This window comes from Vanellus vanellus, assembly GCF_965231255.1.
Source record: "Vanellus vanellus genome assembly, chromosome: 5".
In the NCBI taxonomy this organism is placed as follows: domain Eukaryota; kingdom Metazoa; phylum Chordata; class Aves; order Charadriiformes; family Charadriidae; genus Vanellus; species Vanellus vanellus.
The window spans coordinates 36,654,764-36,675,407 of NC_138910.1; the positions used below are offsets into that span (position 1 = coordinate 36,654,764).

At 38.4% G+C, this 20,644-nt stretch overlaps 1 protein-coding gene across 2 annotated transcripts in view; it reads right to left on the reverse strand.

The window, feature by feature from the left end:
- Positions 1 to 20,644, reverse strand: part of GULP1 (GULP PTB domain containing engulfment adaptor 1) — a 168,157-nt gene that overhangs the window by 56,309 nt on the left and 91,204 nt on the right. For both annotated transcript variants that reach the window (XM_082484456.1, XM_082484455.1), the window contains exon 3: positions 14,607 to 14,668. In XM_082484456.1, the coding sequence (XP_082340582.1) occupies positions 14,607 to 14,668 (62 nt within the window). The remainder of the gene's footprint in view (positions 1 to 14,606; positions 14,669 to 20,644) is intronic.

The following is a 20,644-nucleotide window of genomic DNA, read 5'->3' on the forward strand; positions in this document are numbered from 1 at the left end:
TTCACGCCATACAAACATAATCTGAACATTTTCTTTTAAACTATCATTACCACAGAAGACCATCTGCTCTTTAAATTCTAGTATCGTAGCTACTTTAATGTGTAGCAAATGATTCATACATATGTTCTATGTGGGAGATAACAGACACCACAGGACAGATACACGTCCCGAGGTGTATTAAAGGACAGGAACATGGAGTGTGAACTACCTTTGGTTTTTTTTTGGTTTTTTTTTTTTTTTTTGTTTCCTAAACTGCAGAGTTTCTATACTGAGAACCACTACATTTGTAAAAAAAGAATGAGCCTAACATTTTCTTAGTAAACCAACCCCAGCTGGGAAATATGCTGAATCAGTATGTAAAGTGTAATCCACAATCACATGGATAACGTATAAGAATGTGCTAAAATAAACGCCACATTCAAACAAATTAATAGCACTATTTTGATACAAGTTTCCAAGAAAGTGTCTGTGGTTTTTAACTAAAAATGTACTTTTTTAATTTGCTACTTCCTACGCTCCATCTACTACTTTAAATGCATTGGTAATTTTACACAAATTATGCCTATAGGCGTCCTTCTGAGTTACTGAATTCACAGAATACCCTCAGAAATTTTCAGAGTATTAGACTGTGGTAGCCAAGTGAAAATCAGATTAGCTGCCTATCTGTGGAAGTTAGAGAGAGAAGCTCCATGCAGCAGAGAGGAAAAACACAGGGGAGAAAGCAGAGTAGTAACTGTGACCCCAGATTGCATCACGTTCGAAGTTCTGAGAAAATATCTTTAAATAAAGCGGGTATCTTGTAGGAAAAGGACAGGGAAACCAGCACTGGTTCTGGGTGCTTTGATTATTTTAACTGAAAAGGGTAAACAGCATAAAGCAAGCACACCTAGGAGGCAAGCTGAAAGAGCAAATGAAGAACAGAGGTACCAGAACATATGGAAGCTTAAGACTGAACGGGTGGCACTTAAACACAGCAGTGAGCATTTTCATCTGCTACAGGTTTGTGACCACAGTACAAGATAACCTGTTAAAGAATCTTCAGGAATCACATTTAAGATCTTTATGGTGCAAGATAAACATATTGGAAATCTTTCTTTCAAAGACTGGGAAAATAACCTTAACATACCTCTGCCTTGTTATGCATGAATGTCCTGCCTACATAAAAGTCAAATCCTACTCTGAATCCCTCTTCTTCAATTCCATCACAGATTCTGGAAGCAAGTACTACCTAGGCAGTGAGCCTTAACAAGAAAAGCACTTCTTACATTGGTTTAGCTGTACTGGATCGTTCACTTTTCCTACATTTAACTGTAGCTGTCTTCTCTGTGATTATTATTGTTTTATGAACCTGTTTATATTCTCTCTTGTTAATCTGGTTGGGGTTTTTTTTTTAAGAAATTATGTGTCTTTTCTTCACATAATCTCACATGAAAGTCAGCTATAAAACGTATGCGATCACCATAATTTCAACACTCGGCCTTTAGGCACTTCAGGAATATCGGTAACAGAGTTTTTCCAAAAGCTAGCTAGGATAAAAGTAATTTATTTTAAAATAATACTTGGAACAGAAAGAACTGCCTCTTTAAGATACCATTCTGTACATGTTTAAAAAAACTTTACAGAGCACTAATTAAACATAGGAAATATTTTCCCCTCTAAACAATACAAATCAGGGAACTGAACTTTTTTATTAGCAAACTGCAAAAATGTTTAATAGTGACTACTTCAGCCTGACAAGATCAGATATGAAATGAAACCACTGAAACTACTATTATCGTGACCTTAAGATCCATCAGCAGATGAGATGGACATCTCAGATGAACTAAGAGAACATAACTGAGTTCAGACAGTATTACAATGGCAATTAATCCAACACTAAAGTTGGCTGCCGCTTCTTACTTTATAAAAAAATGTTATGGTTTTCAATAAAAGACCTATATTCTGGTGCTAAAGTAGTAAAATTAATCTAGTGTAGATCATTACAGTGATACTTGCATCAGGTGAACATAAAATAAGAAAACAGTATATTTTAAAATCCTTCATATAAGGGTTTAGAGTCTTCTCTAATTAGCAAAATAACCATTTTTGCTGAGACAGCAGGTATTGAGAACACATTTAGTCTTGAGCTCAAGGCACTGAAGTAGAATTCAAAATTTGGGATCTGATTTGAGAACAGAGATTTAGGGCAGATTTGCAGAAAACCTCTAGTATTACTTCAGTTCCCTATCTTTAAACTGAGGATGATAATTTACCCATTTCTTGTCTGCATTATCATTTAATTATTCCAACTGAGAAGAAAGCTCATGAGAGTCAAGTCCAAGGTCTTCTGTTGCTTACTTATTCTGAACTTTGATCTGTGACTATTTGCATCAGGGTAGCACCTAAAGCCTCCGTCTCATTATTCTAGAGGCTGTACAAACATCAAAAAGAGAGCCCTTTGCTTCAAAGAATTTATCATCTACTGAATTACGATAAATTACAGTAACCTCTTGGAAATGCACAGCACAATTTCAGTTAGTACCTCTGAGTGTTACCGATAGAAATCAATACAAAACACTGAACCCCATTTTTCCTTGTATACATCGTTCTAACAGCAAACACTAAAACAAGGAAAAAGCTACAAATGAACAGAGTACTCTCCAATTTTGAAAATAAAAAACATGTGAAGAGGTCCACCTTTCCCACCTCCCTCTCTTCTGGTTACCTAAAGGCAAGAGGGGGAATATAGTAAGCCCCTGAAATACATTACTAAAGGAGTAAGGAAGATTCACTTGACCACATACCAAAGCAAGACCACTCATACTGCCACTTAAACATTTCTTAAGTGGAAAAAAAACCCACCTTGCAAAACTATAGGAATTGACTAGATTTGATTTCCCTTAAGGATTTAGAATGAAGAAAATATTACTTATGCAAAAGTGTAAAGTAGAAAAAAAAATTAAAATTTAGAGGAAAGTTACCCATCACACTCTCCCTTTTAGTGGGCAATAATTTCTAGTGAAAATGCAAAACATTTTAACAAAGCTTTACAAATTAGTTCATGTAACTACTTTTTCCTTTGCTATGTCCCAAACCAGAAATGATTGGTTCTTCTGGTAAATTACACCTAAAATTCTCCAGGTCAAAGTTCAAAATGCTTTTTAAAACAGGCCAAGGTTGACTTTACACTTTCTGAATCAGAGCAATCTGAAGGAGGCACTTCTGAGTGAAATATTCATTACAGTGCACGATCCACAACCGACTAGTGTACGCTATTAATTTATTACAGTTAATAAAGTCAGAGACTGCAGTTGGTGACTTGTCCAATGGTTTCTTGAGGATGGATCTTCATGGAGATCAGTATATGTGAAACTTTTCTGAATGGCGAACAGCCAGGCCAGGTGCCTGCAGTCTTGTTTTTGTTGGTAAAATTGTATATACTTGTAGAAGTTTCTGTTCAAAAAGTCGTGCCGTTCTCTTATTTTCTGTGATCCAGTTCCTCTTATTTTCCGTGATCCAGTTCTATTTAATTTTTCTAGTTTATTTTGGGAGAGTTTCCAAATTACTTTTGGTGAAGAGTAGATGTAGGAAGAAGGCAGTAGATCCATAAACATAGCAAAGGCTGCGCAAGCAGAAATACCCAGCTTTGTCAAAAGTAAAAAAAGGGAGATGAGAAGGAATTAATTCATCGGCAGGTCTGATTCTAATTTAAAGCAAGAAAAACCTATAAACCGCTGCGGGCCACCTAGCCCACAAGTACAATAATCTAGATGTTTGAACTCTACAGCCTGTTAGTTCCAATGTCAGACACGCAACTCACTTGACACTTGACAGTCGAGAGGCTAAAAAGCCTGCGTAAAGAAACCTCACATTCTCACAGCTGACAGCTCACATGGAAATATAACTGTGCAGAAAGAATCCCCAGAGGGCAGGCTAATGAGGCTAATTGGTAGTTTGAAGCAGACTTAAGGAGAGGCAAGGGAATAAATACCTGCAACAGAGAAGGAACAGAAAGGGACACCGAGAGTTGAGTAAATCTTTGCTGACCCTAAGGTCTTCGGAAATTCCATCCTTTTTCTTTGCACACTTTTTTTGTTTTGTTAATTCTGTTTGGACAAACCTCTGAGTTTTGTTCAGTTGTCTTGAACAGACATTCATATCACTCACTGCCTGCTAGTCATCTGGTGCCTGCTCTTGCCTGGGGCAGAGGAACTCACGACTCCAAGTATCTTTTGCAGGAAAGTGAAGACTTACACTCAAATACTAATTTCTTCTTTTTCTGAAGAATAAAAAAATGACATTATAAAAGTTGTTACAAAGCTTGCAATGATTTTGAGTCTTTTGTCTCAACAGTCTCATTGCTCAGCTCTTTGAGACAGATACTGGGGAAGGGCAGTGATGCATCTGCTTAAAACTTATTTTAAAACTTTTAGTTAACACAACACCTTTAGAACTATGCTTTAGATGCTGTACTCAATACTAAATGTCGTATTATGAAAAACTGCTGTTGAAAGAGAGTTGCTATTACTACTATAGAAAAACTTGTACTTGCCTTTTCTGTGTATCATACATACAAACAAATATATTCTCGTACTTTCAGAACTTGTTGGATTAACACTTCAACATATGGCTGTCCTACATTACAGCAAACAGCTCTTCTACACCAAGACGACTGGAAAGAGTCATAGTTTATTAAAAAATAATTAAAATCTAAAGAACGTACCTGGCACAGATAGGTCTCAGGTACCATGTTGTTAACCAGCATACCCTGTTAATCATGCCATCAACAAAAGTCTTCCTAACTGCAGAGCATGCCACGTAAATCAACACTATGGAACCCCCTACTGCAGATTTTCAAACTTAACCAAAACAATGCCCATACCTAGGAGATCAAATCTTACAGTAAAAGGCTACAAAAAGCCTTGAGCCAGAAATAAGTTTCCCATATATATATAAACTATGTGCCTCATAATCCAGAAATTATATGAATTCCAAAAGTTTCGCATTCCAGTCCTTCTGCACCTCCAATTCCAAGATGAAAGAGAGCGATGATATCCCATTCTTAAAGTGAAGCAATACATAAGGCTTAAAACTACATTTAGGTCTGATTCCTCCCCATAGCTAAAGAAACTGAAAAACCTGCGCTCCAGAAACTTCAGAATCCCAGTTCCTAATGCTAACCACAGCCCCCTACAACCAAGAGACCAACTCTGCAGTAAGTAGCAACACATAGCATTTTCCTGTATGGGCACACCAACAAGGCTAACCCTTCAGACCCTGGAGAATAAGTCAGTCCCTTGTAATTTTATTGTTTCCCTTAAGCTGCATTCACACTTTGAACCTTTAACTAAACCTAACTTGAATGTGAAAGACTGCTATGGTAGTAGTAGCCTCTTAGTAAGACAGCAACATCAACTTTCCTCTTAAAGCCACGGGTCATGCAGCAATCAGCTAGACTGGATAACTCCGGAAAGCATTCCTGCATGCCTCCACAGCTGACTGAGCAATCAGCTAGGCTGCGCAGTGCCTGGCACTACTCAGATAGAAAAGGGAGTGTATGGAAGGTGGACGTGGGGACATGCTACTTAGGAGGAATACAGAAACATCTTCCAGAGATGAACTCAGTAAAGCCAAGTCTTAGCTGGGGTTGAAACTGGTGAGGGATGTGACAGGCAACGAGATGGTTAGAAAAACAGACCACTGTGTACAGCTAAGGGAGCTGCATTTGTTCAGCCTGAAGATGACGAGGCTGGGGTATGCGTGCACACGTGTGTGTAGGGCTGAGTCACAAGTTGCAGCAAAAGAAATTACAACTAGAAATGAGGAAAAAAAACCCACTACAGTGACTGGGATTAATTACTGGAACAGGCTGCCCAGAGGCTGCGAATCTCTGCCCTTGCAGGTATAGAGCTCAATTGTATGAGGCTCTGCTGTGTCTCACCTGGAAGTCAGCCCCTTTTTCAGAGGGGAGTCAACTGGATCATCTCCAGAGGTCCTTTCCAACCTAAATTATTCTAGATTCTTACACTTCAATTCACAAAGCAGATCCTAATGCAATGTAGCAAAAGGACAACTCTAATATTCAAGGAATCATAAGGTATTCCATCATTCTAACATTGACGGTGTTTCAAAGTCTGACAATGACCTAAATAAATCTCTTGCAGTCTTGTATTTTCAATCCAGATTATAGTTGTTAGATAAATCTACTGTGCCAAATAACTGATTCTAGAACTTTCTACCAAAACTAGAGCTGTTAGCTGTTCAAAAATATTTTTTCCCTGGTAAGAGAACTGAACCTTAAGCAGCCAGGTTGCTAAAGAGAATCGATGTGAAGGCAATCTATGCGAGAGAAACAAACAGACTGGATACAAAGGAAACTTAAAACTTGCTCAGAATAGGGAATGCTCCAGGGCTGTGGTAGGCTACAGATCAGCTTCAATGTAGACTAGGGGCTCTGTCCCAATCACTGCAGAGTTTTAATATATTACTTAATAAATTGCTGAGAAAGGGACTGAAAATACTTCTCAGATCCTATGCTGCACACACTACCATTAAATGGTATGATCTATTTTTTCTGCATGCCATGAAATTAGAGCTTCCATCTCTTATTTGCATTGCAAATCTGTTTCATACTTGTAACTGAAGTATGTCATACAGTAGTTAGACATTTCAAGCAAAATGGAGCTTATGAAGAGACCAAGGGATCCTAAGCAGAACCTGAGAGAACATGAGAGCTCTGGAGAATAGATCAAAAGCTACCGTTTCGTCTTTCAATTGCAGTTTGTAATGTATTGAAAAACAGGACCAGTATTTTTTATCTCACTCCCCCAATTAAATTCACTGATTTTTTTTTTTTACTAGTATCTACCAAAAATATTTCACTAAAACACATGTGCTCTATTGATTGCTTTTCCTGAGAGAAGAAATGAAACGAAACATTATACATTAAACTGTCTTGCGTTGTTTCATAAGTTTTGGAACCCTTTTTCTTTTTATTAGCCCTGAGTGGTCAAATGATGATGCCATGCCAAGTATGGATGTAGACTGGGTGCAGCAAATAGGCTGTTTTCTGTGGTAGCAACCATGCTATTGCACAGCGTATCCATACACACGGGAAGGACTTTGCACTAGCACATTGCAATTGTGCCGGGTGGACAAAACCAAAAAGGCTATAAGCCCTTAGACTGACTGCAGTTCATGTTTGCCTAAAATGAGCTGTAATATTTGTAAACTAAAAGTTAGGCATTAGGTGAATTACCTTTATGAATCCTGTCTCTGCTTTCAGTACATATATCTATTCATCTTCATACTCATCTATTACACTCCAGAATTAGCGGTATATGTTCCTGTAGCATCCAGGTATAAATCACTTTCCACCCCTACCCCTCCTCTCTGCAAGTGTTTATCACCTTGCCAAATTTTAATTACTTGGAACCAAGCATTCTATCTCATGCCTTAAAATTATATACTTTTTTGCATTTACATATGACATTGGGAGCTTCAGTCAAACCTAAAGCTCTCTGTGCAAGCTACACGCAAATGGGCCCTTAAGAAAGAACTGGAATTGCTCATAAGCTTCATTCCTTTCTTGAATCAGATCATCTTCTGGAGAATAAGAGTGATCTGTAGAGCCTGAAGTTGTGCAGCTGGGTAGTTTACACAGACCTGGCAGAGGGCTATAGCCACCCGGAAAGAGACTGTACACATGTCAAAACTGTGCTGTTGCTATTCCACAATTTTTTTGAAACTTCTCAGCCAGTGTTCGGTCATAAAAGATACCTGTACTCCAATTATAAACAAGTCACATTTTGCAAAGCTTTCAGATAAGCAATAGTAAATGGATGTGAAAGACAAAACTCCAGGTGCAGAGGCACACAGATACCATAAGCCACACGCCTACCAAATCTTGCAAAATGCCCCCTACACGTCAGCACGTCAAGATCATTGTGGGCTACTCAAGCACATGCACCACACATTCATACAGTCTTTGAACTTGTGTGCCTTCATATGCAGATTAGATATAGAATTGTCTGCAAATACTATTCAACTTCCATTACTGTATGGTGCTACATTGTTGACGGGAAGTGAGGGGTGGGTTTGTGCTCAAAAAAATGGACCAAGACTCAGGAGGTGCAGACTTAATTCTCACCCCTTTACAAACTGGCTATGCAACCTCAGGCAAGACAGACTGACAGCTTTTCAAAAGCACTCAGTAGCCCACAGAGCTTTCTGAGGAACCAACAAATGTCCAGATTTTAAGGAAGCTGAAATATTCACCAGTTTTCACAGAGACAAGTGACAACAACTGAAACTACTTGATGCTGAACAGTTAAAATGCAACCCCCCTCCTTCAGCTACTCATATAAGATGATGTTTGTTGCTGTTGAAAGTTTAGATGCAATCCTTCTGCATGACAATCTTTTATTTTGTAGGCTATCTGTGGATATAATGCTATCCTCTCCTATCCTTCTCCTATTTTAATGATGTAATCTTGTAAGCAAGATGGAATAACTAGGTCCATTTCCAAGCAGAGAAGTCTGTTGACAGTACCCCTTGCAGATTCTAAATATTTTATGTTTTATTTACATGACCATTCATCTTTGGTATAACGAGCCCCAAGTTTAATGACTATAATGTAGCAGAAGTAATTACGAAGTTCAGATTTGCATTTCCTTGTAAAATTATAATTTTCTGCTTTCATATTTCATTTGTATATTTTCATAATACTCATTTTTCTTGTGCTTAAACATTAATTATGATTACATCCAAGACAATTTGATAATCTAATGAAAGCTAATTGGAATTAAGTTATTAATTCTAAATATAATACATTAAATATAGGAAAATGAATTATTTCTTGTAATGCCCTCTTTATTTCATTAGTTTCTAATTTTCAACATTTTCATGCTCTGTTTGGAATATCTTGCTATATCTAACTTCACCACATAAATTTAAGTATACTTTTTAATAGCATGCCTTGTATCTCTGTTTACTTGGAAAATCTATATACAATTTTCCCTTTGATATCCTTTTCTTAATTATTTTTACTGACACAACCCCCTGATCGTTCTGTAGTATACTGACTGGAAAATGCTAGTATAGCTACAGCAACAACAATTTGTAGCTGGAGTGTAGTTTATGCCATGAAAACATGGCTCTGATAATACCGTACACTAATGACAGTAATGCACAGATACTAGAATCATAGATTGGTTTAGGTTGGAAGGGACCTTGAAGATCATCTAGTTCCAAACCCCACCCCATGGGCAGGGACACCTCCCACTAGACCAGGTTGCTCAAAGCCCCATCCAGCCTGGCCTTGAACACCTCCAGCGATGGGGCATCTACAACTCCCCTGGGCAGCCTGTTCCAGTGTCTCACCACCCTCACAGTAAACAATTTCTTCCTAATAGCTAATCTAAATCTACCCTCTTCCAGTTTGAAGCCACTCCCCCTCATCCTAGCACTAGACACCCTTGTAAAGAGTTCCTCTCCAGCTTTCTTGTAGGCCCCTTTTAAGTACTGAAAGGCCACAATATGATTTCCCCAGAGCCTTCTCTTCTCCAGGCTGAATGACCCCACTCTCTCAGCCTGTCTTCATAGCAGAGGTCCTCCAGCCCTCTGATCATCTTCTGGCCCTCCTCTGGACCCACTCCAACAGGTCCATGTCCTTATGTGGGGGGCTCGAGAGCTGGACACAGCAGACCAGGTGGGGTCTCACTAGAGCACAGTAGAGGGTCAGAATCACCTCCCTTGACCTGCTGGCCACACTTCTTTTGATGTAGCCCAGGATATGGTTGGCTTTCTGGGCTGCAAGTGCACGTTGCTGCGTCATGTTGAGCTTCTCATCAACCAATACCTCCATGTCCTTCTTCTCGGGGCTGTTCTCAATCCATTCTCCACCCAGCCTGTATTTTTGCAACACCTTGCACTTGGCTTTGTTGAACTTCGTGAGGTTTGTACGGGCCCATCTTTTAAGCCTGTCCAGGTCCTTCTGGGTGGCACCCCTTCCCTCCTGTGTGTTGACCGCTCCACACAGCTTGGTGTCATCAGCAAACTTACTGAGGTTGCGGTCAGCCCCAACATCCATGTCACAAACAAAGATGGTAAACAGCACCGGTCCCAGTATTGACCCCTGACAATCACCACTTGTCACTGCTTCCCACTTGGGACACAGAGCCGTTGACCGCATATTCAAAAGACACAAGTGCACCTAGACCCCTGCTGCAGTAGTTACATCAATTAGAAGCAGCATATTTTTGACCTAAAATTCTTGTCCAGAATGCCTGTATTATCTGCCATTCCTCAATGATAAAAAAATTGAAAGAATAAGAAATTACATAAAGATGAAAACCTAACTAAACTGTTTATTGTACTACAGTGAAGATATAATACTACTAGGTACTGTCTTTTGCAGTCTGTCTTTATTACTGTCTTTATTAATGCCTTTTTTTCCTTTCTTTTCCTACAGTTGCAATATAGGTCCAAGACATATATTGAACAATTGAGAGCAAAGATCATCCATGAAACGACACAAAAATTCAGAATTGTCATCAAAACCCTGTAAGAATACAAAAAGATGTTTAACAGTCTGCTTTAGGAGAGGTTTGCTTGTTTATCTTGAAAGTTTCAAATTTAAACTTCAGCAAGAATCATAAATATATACATGCCAATACACAAAGCTTTAAAATAAGTGTGAAGTAAATATTAGGACAGTAGTTGTCTCAGCACTAGGAAGCCATTACATCTCTTGGTAAAACAAACTCCCAAGGGTTTAACATGCCATCACGCTATTATGTAAAATAGCAGCTCTTCAGCCTAGTGTAAGGTCACAACTACTGACTCCATAGTATACCAGCAGCCAACATAAACACCAGGCTTGCAAAGCTCAACCTCTAATCAGCAGAATGGAAAGATGGACATGTGGAAATCTGATATAAGCCAAAAAAACCCAGCCAAGTGACTAAAATGGGGAATATATATATATATATAATTTACTACAAAGAGACATACTAAACATTGCTGTTTTGGGCAGTGGCAACTTTTTATTAGCAGAAAGACACCCCTCAGGGTAGTATCAGTTACATGACTACAACAATGAGTCCGTATTTAAGGCTGCAATCAGATTCCACTATAAAGTCACACTTTGATCACTTTTATTTTGGAGAAAGGAAACAGGCCTAGAATCAAAAGAATTGACTTAACGGCAAAAAAGAACTTTTTTCCCCCTACAGTATGGAAAATCTGTTTTTAGTTATGGAACATTACAGAAGAAAAGATGACACAAAAGGGGAACTTTGGTTTGCCTTAGCATGTTATACCCTGGTAACATGAAAACTGCCATGCCTTTACATCTAAATGAGTCCTGTATTCCATATTTGATAATATACTGTCAAGATTCTCAATGCTTTTTTGGGGGGAGGGGAAAAAAAAAAAAAAAAGAGACCAATATGCTTAATATGCTTTCATTTGGAGTGATACATTCAAGAAAAATATAGGATCACAAACTGATGGCAAAATTCTGACTTCAGTAGGCCCAGAGTTCACCTCCAGAGCATACTGAAATGTGTGGAATCTTATTATCCGCGCCTTCAGCACGACCAAGACTGGGCACATCAGTAAGATTAAAAACAAAAAACAAAACAAAACACCCACAAAAAAAACACCAAACACAAAAAAAACCCCAAACAAAAATGAAGGTACCACCAAAAAAACACCAGCCTAAAAAAACCCCACTGAAAACAAACAAATAGCAACAACAACAAAAAAAAAAAAAAAACACCAACCCCCCATTAACTTACGCCACACACCAAACCATGCCAAAACCCAGCAAATTTCAAAATAGCAAGTACCATGAGGACTGGGCATGCTGGAAAGAAGAAAGAATATCAAGATACTTTTACATTTAAGGGCATCCTTATGAGACTCCTGCCTCCTGGATTTTACTTCCAGAAGAAACAACTCTGCTTGTATTTTCTTGCAAAGAGGATTATTGCCATAAATCATCTTGAGGGTGTATGTCCTAAGAGATACAAGACATTACTAATTCTCTATTAAAAAGTCCAATTTGTAGACTCCAATTTGTAGAAAAAAGGCCAGTTGTCTCTATTGCAGGTTTCTTTTAATTTCCAGTTAACTTTGCTAGGATTTTTTTTTAATAAGATAACAGTCAACTCATGAACTGCATTTTACCAACAAGCTCTCTGTAATTCTTAAAGATGTCTTAGGAAACAAGTAAACAAACAAATCCCTATCTTTTCCAGTCGTTCTGCATAAGTTTTCCTTTTTCTGATCACCCCAGAAGATTAGTGTCAGAGAAACGATTTTTGTGTCTTATAAAGAAGAGAAAACGCTATTTTTCATCCATGGTAATTTGCATTCAAAAAAACTATGCAGCAGAATATAGCTTACTTGCCCATGGAAAAAGAACATCTTTGGTATTGCTTTCCATCAAATTGATTTGATTTTCTGAACACGTCATTCATCACTCACATAGTTATCTTTTGAAATAAATCAGATTAAGTGTTGTATTTTCCTCCCAACAAATATACAAGTTATATGAATAGAATGTTATAGAATTGGAAGTGGAACAATATGAACATTTGAAAAAAACCAAAAAACCAATAAGTCTTTTTCAATTCCTGGTTTATGAATGCTTAATGTGTTTTTAATCATTATTTCACAATGTAGTTACAAGACATGAAATCAATGGGCTACTTTAGTTAAAAATCAAAATGTTACAACCCAATGAGGTACTAATAGATACATGCTTTCCTCTTAGAAAGCAAAATATTGCAAAACTTCATGAAAATGATACTTGAGAGTTGAGGTGGATACATCAGCTAGATTTAATAATGTTGTTATGCCTGCATATGCCAGCTAACCTCATAAAAGCTGTGCAAATTTATGCCAGGTCTTAATAAAAAAAACAATGTGGAAATCCCATACCCTTTACACTCTAGTTACAGAGCAGAGCAATCTTTTGCTTGCTTTGGGATAATGAATCAAATAACTGACAGTTCTCAATAATTTTCTACTGTGACTGAAATGAAAAAATGGGTAAACTTTAAAAAAAAAAAAAAAAAACAAAACAAAACCAAAAAAAACCCCCCAAACATATGCTGTTGTACATTGCAGCTTCCCTGCAAGTATTCTGACAGACCTTAATGGCCAACAGCACAGAGGTCGAGGAGGTCCTGTAAGATCAGAACCCACATGAAATAGCAGTAGAACTGGAGAGGACGCTTGGGCACATATTAGCCTCAATAGAAGGAAAGACTTTTTTGGACCAAGAGTCTTTCTAACAAGGCTGAGAACAGACTTCCTTTGGACAGGAATTCACCATCCCTTTTTTTCTACTCCAGAAGCTGTTGATGTTGTTGTTTCTACAGTTATCACCATCCTATCTCCGTTTTCTTTATTCTAATTTTTTTTTTTTCTGCATAGCTGTACTGACACCCATTCAGAAGATATGCTCTTACGAAAGACAATGAAACATGAAAGATGAGGAAGTTTGGGGTTTTTTTATCCTTGAAGTAAAGACCACAAAGAAACAGAAATTGTTCAGTGTATTAATAGCATTCATAGCTTCAGCTTGCTCTTAAAACAGATGGCACAGTCACCCCAGCAAGTATCCCTCCCTCTCAAAAACTGTAACATAAAACCTAAGGTGTCTGGCAAGGCTATACAGTTAAATGGTAATAAATCCTTCGGTCAAAAATTCAGTTTGAGAACACACAGAATAAAAACATGTTCACCTGGCAACTAGCAGAATGAGACTCAAATTTCCACTACAAGCACTTGCTCACTGTGTGGCAATACTAAGCAAAAGAAAATTGCAAACACAACAGCAGGGAATACCAATATAGGAAACTGAGTCCCGGCCTGTGAAATAATTTTTATTTTTATATTGAAAAATACCAATCATACGAGAACAACATGCACAACAGACCACCTTGGAATCTTATTGAATTATCCTCCCAGTTTAGGCAAGTAATAGCCAATTGCTCAGTTTACTCTGAGTTATGCTGATTACTGCGTATTCCCTCCTCCTTTTAGCAAACCATTGGCTAAGTCATTATTTTGGGAAGATGCATTTCCTGTGAACAGATGTCATTAGACTAATACTATCGTAGAACTATGTTGTAACTGGGATAAGAAAGCATGAGTAAGACTTCGGCTTTTACCGTGCAAAAATTCCATTATAACTCTACCATATTTTCAGAGTATTTGACATTTCAATATATCCAGCAGATAGGATCATTAGTCATTGTCTTTGCTATTGTTCAAAGAGTTTGTGATATTAATTTTAATTTTTACAGTCCTGTAGACATGCAGCCTGATGTTAAATTCCTTTGCGCTCAAAATTTCCATCCATTTAGCATCTATTAAAAGGAAACAGAGCATCAAGCAGAAGAGAAACAGTGGTTTGCTTTCTAGAAAACCATCAAATAATTCAGAACAAGAATCAATTGGCCATTATTTATGAAATATAAATTTTTAATCTGCAAACCAGACATTTACTAAGTTTTTCTTCCCTGTTTCATTTGGCTAATTCAAATGAAAAGCAAGATAGAACCCACTGTGTTCTAAAGGTAAGAGGACAAAATAACTTCGTATTTTCTTACCTTTGCATTATAGGGAATATAATGCTTTGATAAGGCTTCAGGAGTGTGCATCCATGTTTTGTCTACAGAAAAGCAAAATAAAAGAGGCACTGAATAGGTTATTCAATTGTTAATACAACTATTATAGTATCTATCTGGAAAACATCAACAACCCTCCTAAATATCTGTCTGAAGTAGTTATTGGGGCTGGAAGAAAATGCAGCATATCTCACAGCTTCCCAAAGATTTACATGAAAGAACCTGGTCACGTCTCTCGGTCATACTTCCAATATTAACCAACTTGATTTTCCGTAAGAATTCCAACTCCTCCCCCCAAATATCTTTATTGGTCTAAGGTTGTTGACTATTTCAGTATTTTCTGCATCCTGCTGTTGTTGTTTAAAGCAGTGACTGCATATTGCGCAATTTTTTTTTTTTATTAATTATGTGCTTTTTTGGAATAATTATCAAGACATTAAAAGGACAAAGGAAATTATTTCAGAAAAATTATCAGAGCGATAACTGATAGAAAAAAGCCCTATTCCTACAAGAAAAGAGAGGCAAGCCAGATCGTGGTAGCCAATTCAGAAGTTTAGATCTTCTTTTATCTTTCCTTACATACCCTAAATGAATTTGCATATGTTCCTTCAATGATTTTCAAATCACAAGACTGCGCTATTGTCTTACTTTTCCCACTGCATGTTTCATATGGTTCCACAATGAGGTCATTATTTGTGAAATAGATCTTCCCTCCTCCTTTTTTATGACCATTTAGAATGCTCTACATAATTTAGTTGGAATGCCAAACATTAGAAAAAACTTCTTTTTATTAGAAGTTTAGAAACCATTTTCAAAAGTTTTCTCATTTGAAAACACTTAAGAAAAAAAAAAGTTCCAAAATACTAAATTGTATTACCAACTGCATGAGAGATTCTGTAACACTGAGCAGTGTTTTACACTCCACACGTTCAATATTTAGTAGTATTTTTTAACATGAGACTACTCCTGTTTTAATAGCTAAATATTTTTAAATATACTTAAGCAAGAAAACTGTTAAACAAGATACCACAGTCACCACAGTACGAGGATCAAAACTACAAAGCTGGAGGAAATTTTTTTTCTTTAAGCAAATTTCCTTCTAAATGACAGTAACATTCAGCTCCATTACTGAAGAATGATATTATCATTTCTTAATTAAGGAAGTGTGATTTGTCCATTCAGCGGCACCCAGGAGTATGATTATGCACTGAAGTGGCTCTTCCTTTCAATTGTGGCTTGTGATTGGGAACACTGGAACAAAGAACGGCACTCGTTTCCCAGAATATTTTAAGAACTGAAACCTGATCTCCATTTAAAGCGGCTGTTACCCACAAGTAAAAACTAACAAACAGTGTGAATTAGGAATGTTAGAATAAAGCCTGACAACCCAAAAGAGAGAATCATGAAATCATAGAATAGTTTGGGTTGGAAGAGACCTTTAAAAGCCATCTAGTCCAACCCCGCTGCAATGAGCGGGGACATCTTCAACTAGATCAGGTTGCTCAGAGCGCTGTCCAGCCTGACCTTGAATGTTTCCAGGGATGGCACATCTACCACCTCTCTGGGCAACCTGTGCCAGTGTTTCACCACCCTCGTTGTAAAAAATTTCTTCCTTGTATGCAGTCCAAAACTTCCCTCTTTAAAACCATTATCCCTTGTCGTACCGCAACAGGTCCTGCATTAACCATAAGCATCGCATTTCAAGTCAGTGCACTGCTGAGGGCCAGACAAGCAGACTGGTGACTGGGCTTGACGGCAAGTCCCAGACACAAAGGAAGCTGGCACGTAAGGCAGGGCTGCTCTCTGCCCCATCACGCTTACTGCAGCAGAGTGAAGACCTGCACAGTGCGAATTTCAACTCCAAAACGTGCATTCACATTGCTAATGCGTTTTCTTTATCTAGTTCTTACACATCAACTGTTTACTAGCTTCAGCAAGGATACTGTGGTATTTATGAATGCATAAAGTAAAACCTAGTAAAAATAAAACACTGGACCTCTTAAAAAAAATAATAACAAAACCAGTCCTCCATTCATTTCATGCCTAGTACTAGCACAAACAAGCAACAGGGCTGTCACTTCTAAAGCAATTTTACAGGCAGACAGTTGACTGCACAGGTACCAGTAAAACTAACTATTCCTTGCTACTGCTTTCTCCTTCCCTTCTTCCCATCCCTGGGCAGGACAAGTTCAAATCTAAAAAAAAAAAAGTGATTTAACTTGGGAGCCAAGTTTGAAATTCTGGTCTTAAGCAAGCAGCTGATAATCTTTCCAATATTATTATTAGGTACAAAGCTTTACTTTAAATGTTTTTTCTGAAATCATCCATTTGCCTACCAACCTCAAACTCTAATGCTATATGGATTCCAGAAAGGAATAACACTGTCGGGAAAGTGTTTCTATAGTTGTTGGTACCCCTAGTTAGGGGGAAGATTAGGAAATATGGATGGGGACTCGGCTCAAAAGGAAATCAGTAAATTAGCAGGGTATGAAAAAGATGCCTGGATTCTACGAGTCTTGTACCATTGATGAAAACAGTGAGCCAGCAAGCAACATTTCCAACATCCAGATGTAGATCCACAGACATTGTGACCCAGGTTTTCCATTAATACTGGAAGCCCATTTCCTAGAGATAAGTAATAATTACAGACTGTTGGCACCCTCGAAAGAACTCACATAATCATACCATGGTCAGGGTTGGAAGGGACCTTGAAGATCTCCTAGTTCCAATCCCCCTGCCACGCACAGGGTCACCTCCCACTAGACCAGGATGCTCAAAGCCCCATCCAACCTGGCCTTGAACACCTCTAGGGATGGGACCTCCACAGTTTCCCCAGGGCAGCCTCTTTCAGTGTCTCACCACCCTCATAGTGAAAAATTTCTTCCTAACACCTTAGCTAAAGCTACCCCCTTCCAGTTTAAAACTGTTACCCCTTGTCCTATCACTACACTCCCTGATAAAGTCCCTCTCCATCTTTCCTGTGGGACCCCTTTAGGTACTGGAAGGCTGCTATAAGGTCTCCACTGTAATGTCAGCTGCCCCTGCCCCCGCTTTAACCCTGACCCATAAATTCTTGCTCTGCTCCTCATCCATCCCCACGCAGAGCTCCATGCGCTCCAGCATGCGCTCCGGCTCACTGACATAGAGGGCAACACCCCCTCCTCACCTCCCCTGCCTGTCCTTCCTGAAGAGCCCGCATCCTTCCATTCCAACACTCCAGTCACAGGAGCCATCCCACCATGTCTCCATGATGCTGATAAGATCATAGCCCTGCAGGCATGCACAGGCATTTAAGTTGGGCCCTGACACAAAGATGACTTAATGGCTGGAGTGGCTGGAATTCCTTTGTGCTGCACTCCTGGTGCTTTCCTGCTGCCTTCTGATCCTTAACGCTAAACAAATGGCTGATCTTAATGCTAAACAAAATCAACACGAGGCAAAATTCACATTGGAAGTTTGTTACCATCATTTCCTTCTGAATTGTAAGCTCTGATTTTGAACTTAGGTGACTCTCAGTGGCTTTTTTAAATACTGCTTAGATTTACTTTGATTTAACAACAGTTGAGAAATACCAAATTTCAGACATTTTGCATCCAATAAACCAGTAAAAATATGAAAAAAGAAAACCTCTAAAGCAGGTTTTCATTTAAATACATGATGTAGATGTGACTTGTGGTTTGCATGATCCCTCACTTCTTGAATTAATTCTAAATGGGTTTTCACAGCTTAGTACTTAATTATTCATTCTGAAGGAAAAAACAAAATATGAAACCCTGCAATGAAAAAAATCACAGTTCATATTATTATTTTACTAGCTTTATAGCAGCAAGAGTTCTAGCCACTTTACAGATAAATAAAACACTAAGTCCTAAAGAAAGGACCAAAAGCCTAGATAAAACCAAAACTGACAACTGTGTGCATCTAACCTAACAGTAGTAGAAAGTGAAGAGACACTCGAGCTATCACACTGGGTGAAAAATACAGTTATTTTAGATCTTGCCTGAAGCTCTTAATCTAGGTTGCCTTAGCATTTACATTAAAGTTTAAATAAGTGCTCAGTTATTTTTTGAGAATTATGAGTTTGAGACAGGCAGAGTTCACTAAAATCTAAGAAGACTTCAGCTTGAACAAGGTATGAGAGGTTCTAAGAGGTAAAAGCCTAAGTATGTGGTGGTTTTGCAAAACATAGTGGTGCTGCGTGGGAGGAAAGATGGGAAAAAGGATCACGGCTCAGAATCCAAGGGCACAGGGTAATCCACAGCCCCGCTTAGAGAGTTAGTAATCCTGTAGCTTCTACACACCACCTCTTCACGTGCATGGCATGCTAACTGTGCAGTACAGGCTTTGAGAGAGTCTCTTGAAGCAGCAGCAGCACAGCATCCCATCTAGTTTTTAAGAGAATTTGACTTGGGTGAGAGCTTCTCAGGTTTTGCTCCCTGCCAGCATACACCAGTCTGCTAAGGGCTGTCGGAAAACTGCATAAAATTAACATTCGGAAGACCTGGGGTTTGACAGACAGACTTGTAAGGATGGAGACAGGGTATTGGGCACTTTCACGGTCAGAGGATTAACTATGGTCAGAATTGAGATTTCGCTCCTTTCTAGTCCCCCCCTGAATCACGCCAGCCCCTTTCCATTACAAAGGAAAAATTCCTATACAATCTGCATTTCACATCAAATGCTTGGTCATCACACAATCTGGGAGAACTGGTGTGAGCCACTTCAGAGGCCTCAGCGGTGTTGGGAGAGCCGGGAAAGAGGAACATGCTGACAAATCACACGCTGAAGTTAACAGACTCGGGGACTTCATAAAGGATCCAGAACAATGCTGCTGCACTTAGTGGAGGATGACACCAGGTTAGACAACAGCACAGCTGACCATTTATCTACCAAAAAGGAAAACAATAACAGTGCCAAGAAATTGTTCTCCCTTCGAGATGAATTTCTTCACACATTACTGCCCACAGATATTATTGAATGGGTTTAGTAGAGAGGCATTGATGGACTATTTTCTAAATGATGAAACAATGCTCAACAGTGCAAGTTTACTTAACTGCTTCCCTAAGCCCCACTCCATCATTAATTCATGCATGCTAAAAATGGCTCTACTTAACTATGTTTCCAAAGCGTTTATCAAAGCATATGAGACCTAGCGGCCATTCCATTTAATATGATGAACAGAGAAAGACTCTGGTTTTAACTTCTTTGGTTTAGTGCCACAGTGAAAATACAGTAATTCCTAGAGGGTAAAAACTAGACACCTTTATTCTTTACTGAATCAAAGTCTCTTTGATGTCAATGGATATTTTCCATGCTAACAGAGGAGAAGAAATCTTTGAACTGTCTTTTTTTGCTGCTTTACAAAATTTGTTATGAAAAGAAAGATCTTACATGACAATGAGTCACATAAAAGCCTAATAACAGTCTCCAGAAGAAGAACAGAGCATCCCACAAGATCAGTGTTACATCTAGGTACTAATGCTTCAGGGAACAAATAGCGTATTTGCATCAGTGTGTATATAGGTATCTATATCTTTATTTTTTCCTAGATTACCTATTTTTGTATAAATAAAGAGAACCTTCACAATGGGACATAGAAGAAGTCACCCTGTTAAATCATTTCCTTTATCCTGCACTGCAACAGAAACAGGCAGGTTCTCGCACGCCTCACTTAGGCTAGTCAGAAGCCAAGGTAGAATCTATCTTCTTGACGACTGCAGGCAACAAACGAACTGGTAAGCTGTGCCACAAGACACAGTGCTTGTTACCAGAGTTTTCTTCTGAATGCAGTATCTAAACATTATTAACAAACATAAATCTAGCCATATGCTTCTATAATTTAGCTACAGTATTTGTTCCAACCACTTTCTAGAGGAATGATTGAGTACAATCTGTGTGTCCGATAACAGTAATTTATTAAAGTTACCACTGGGTTACTATGACTAAGCAATTGAAATTATGAGTCAGATTCTGTCTTAAGCACATATAGGCAAATGCCCATCTATATAAATTATTAAAAA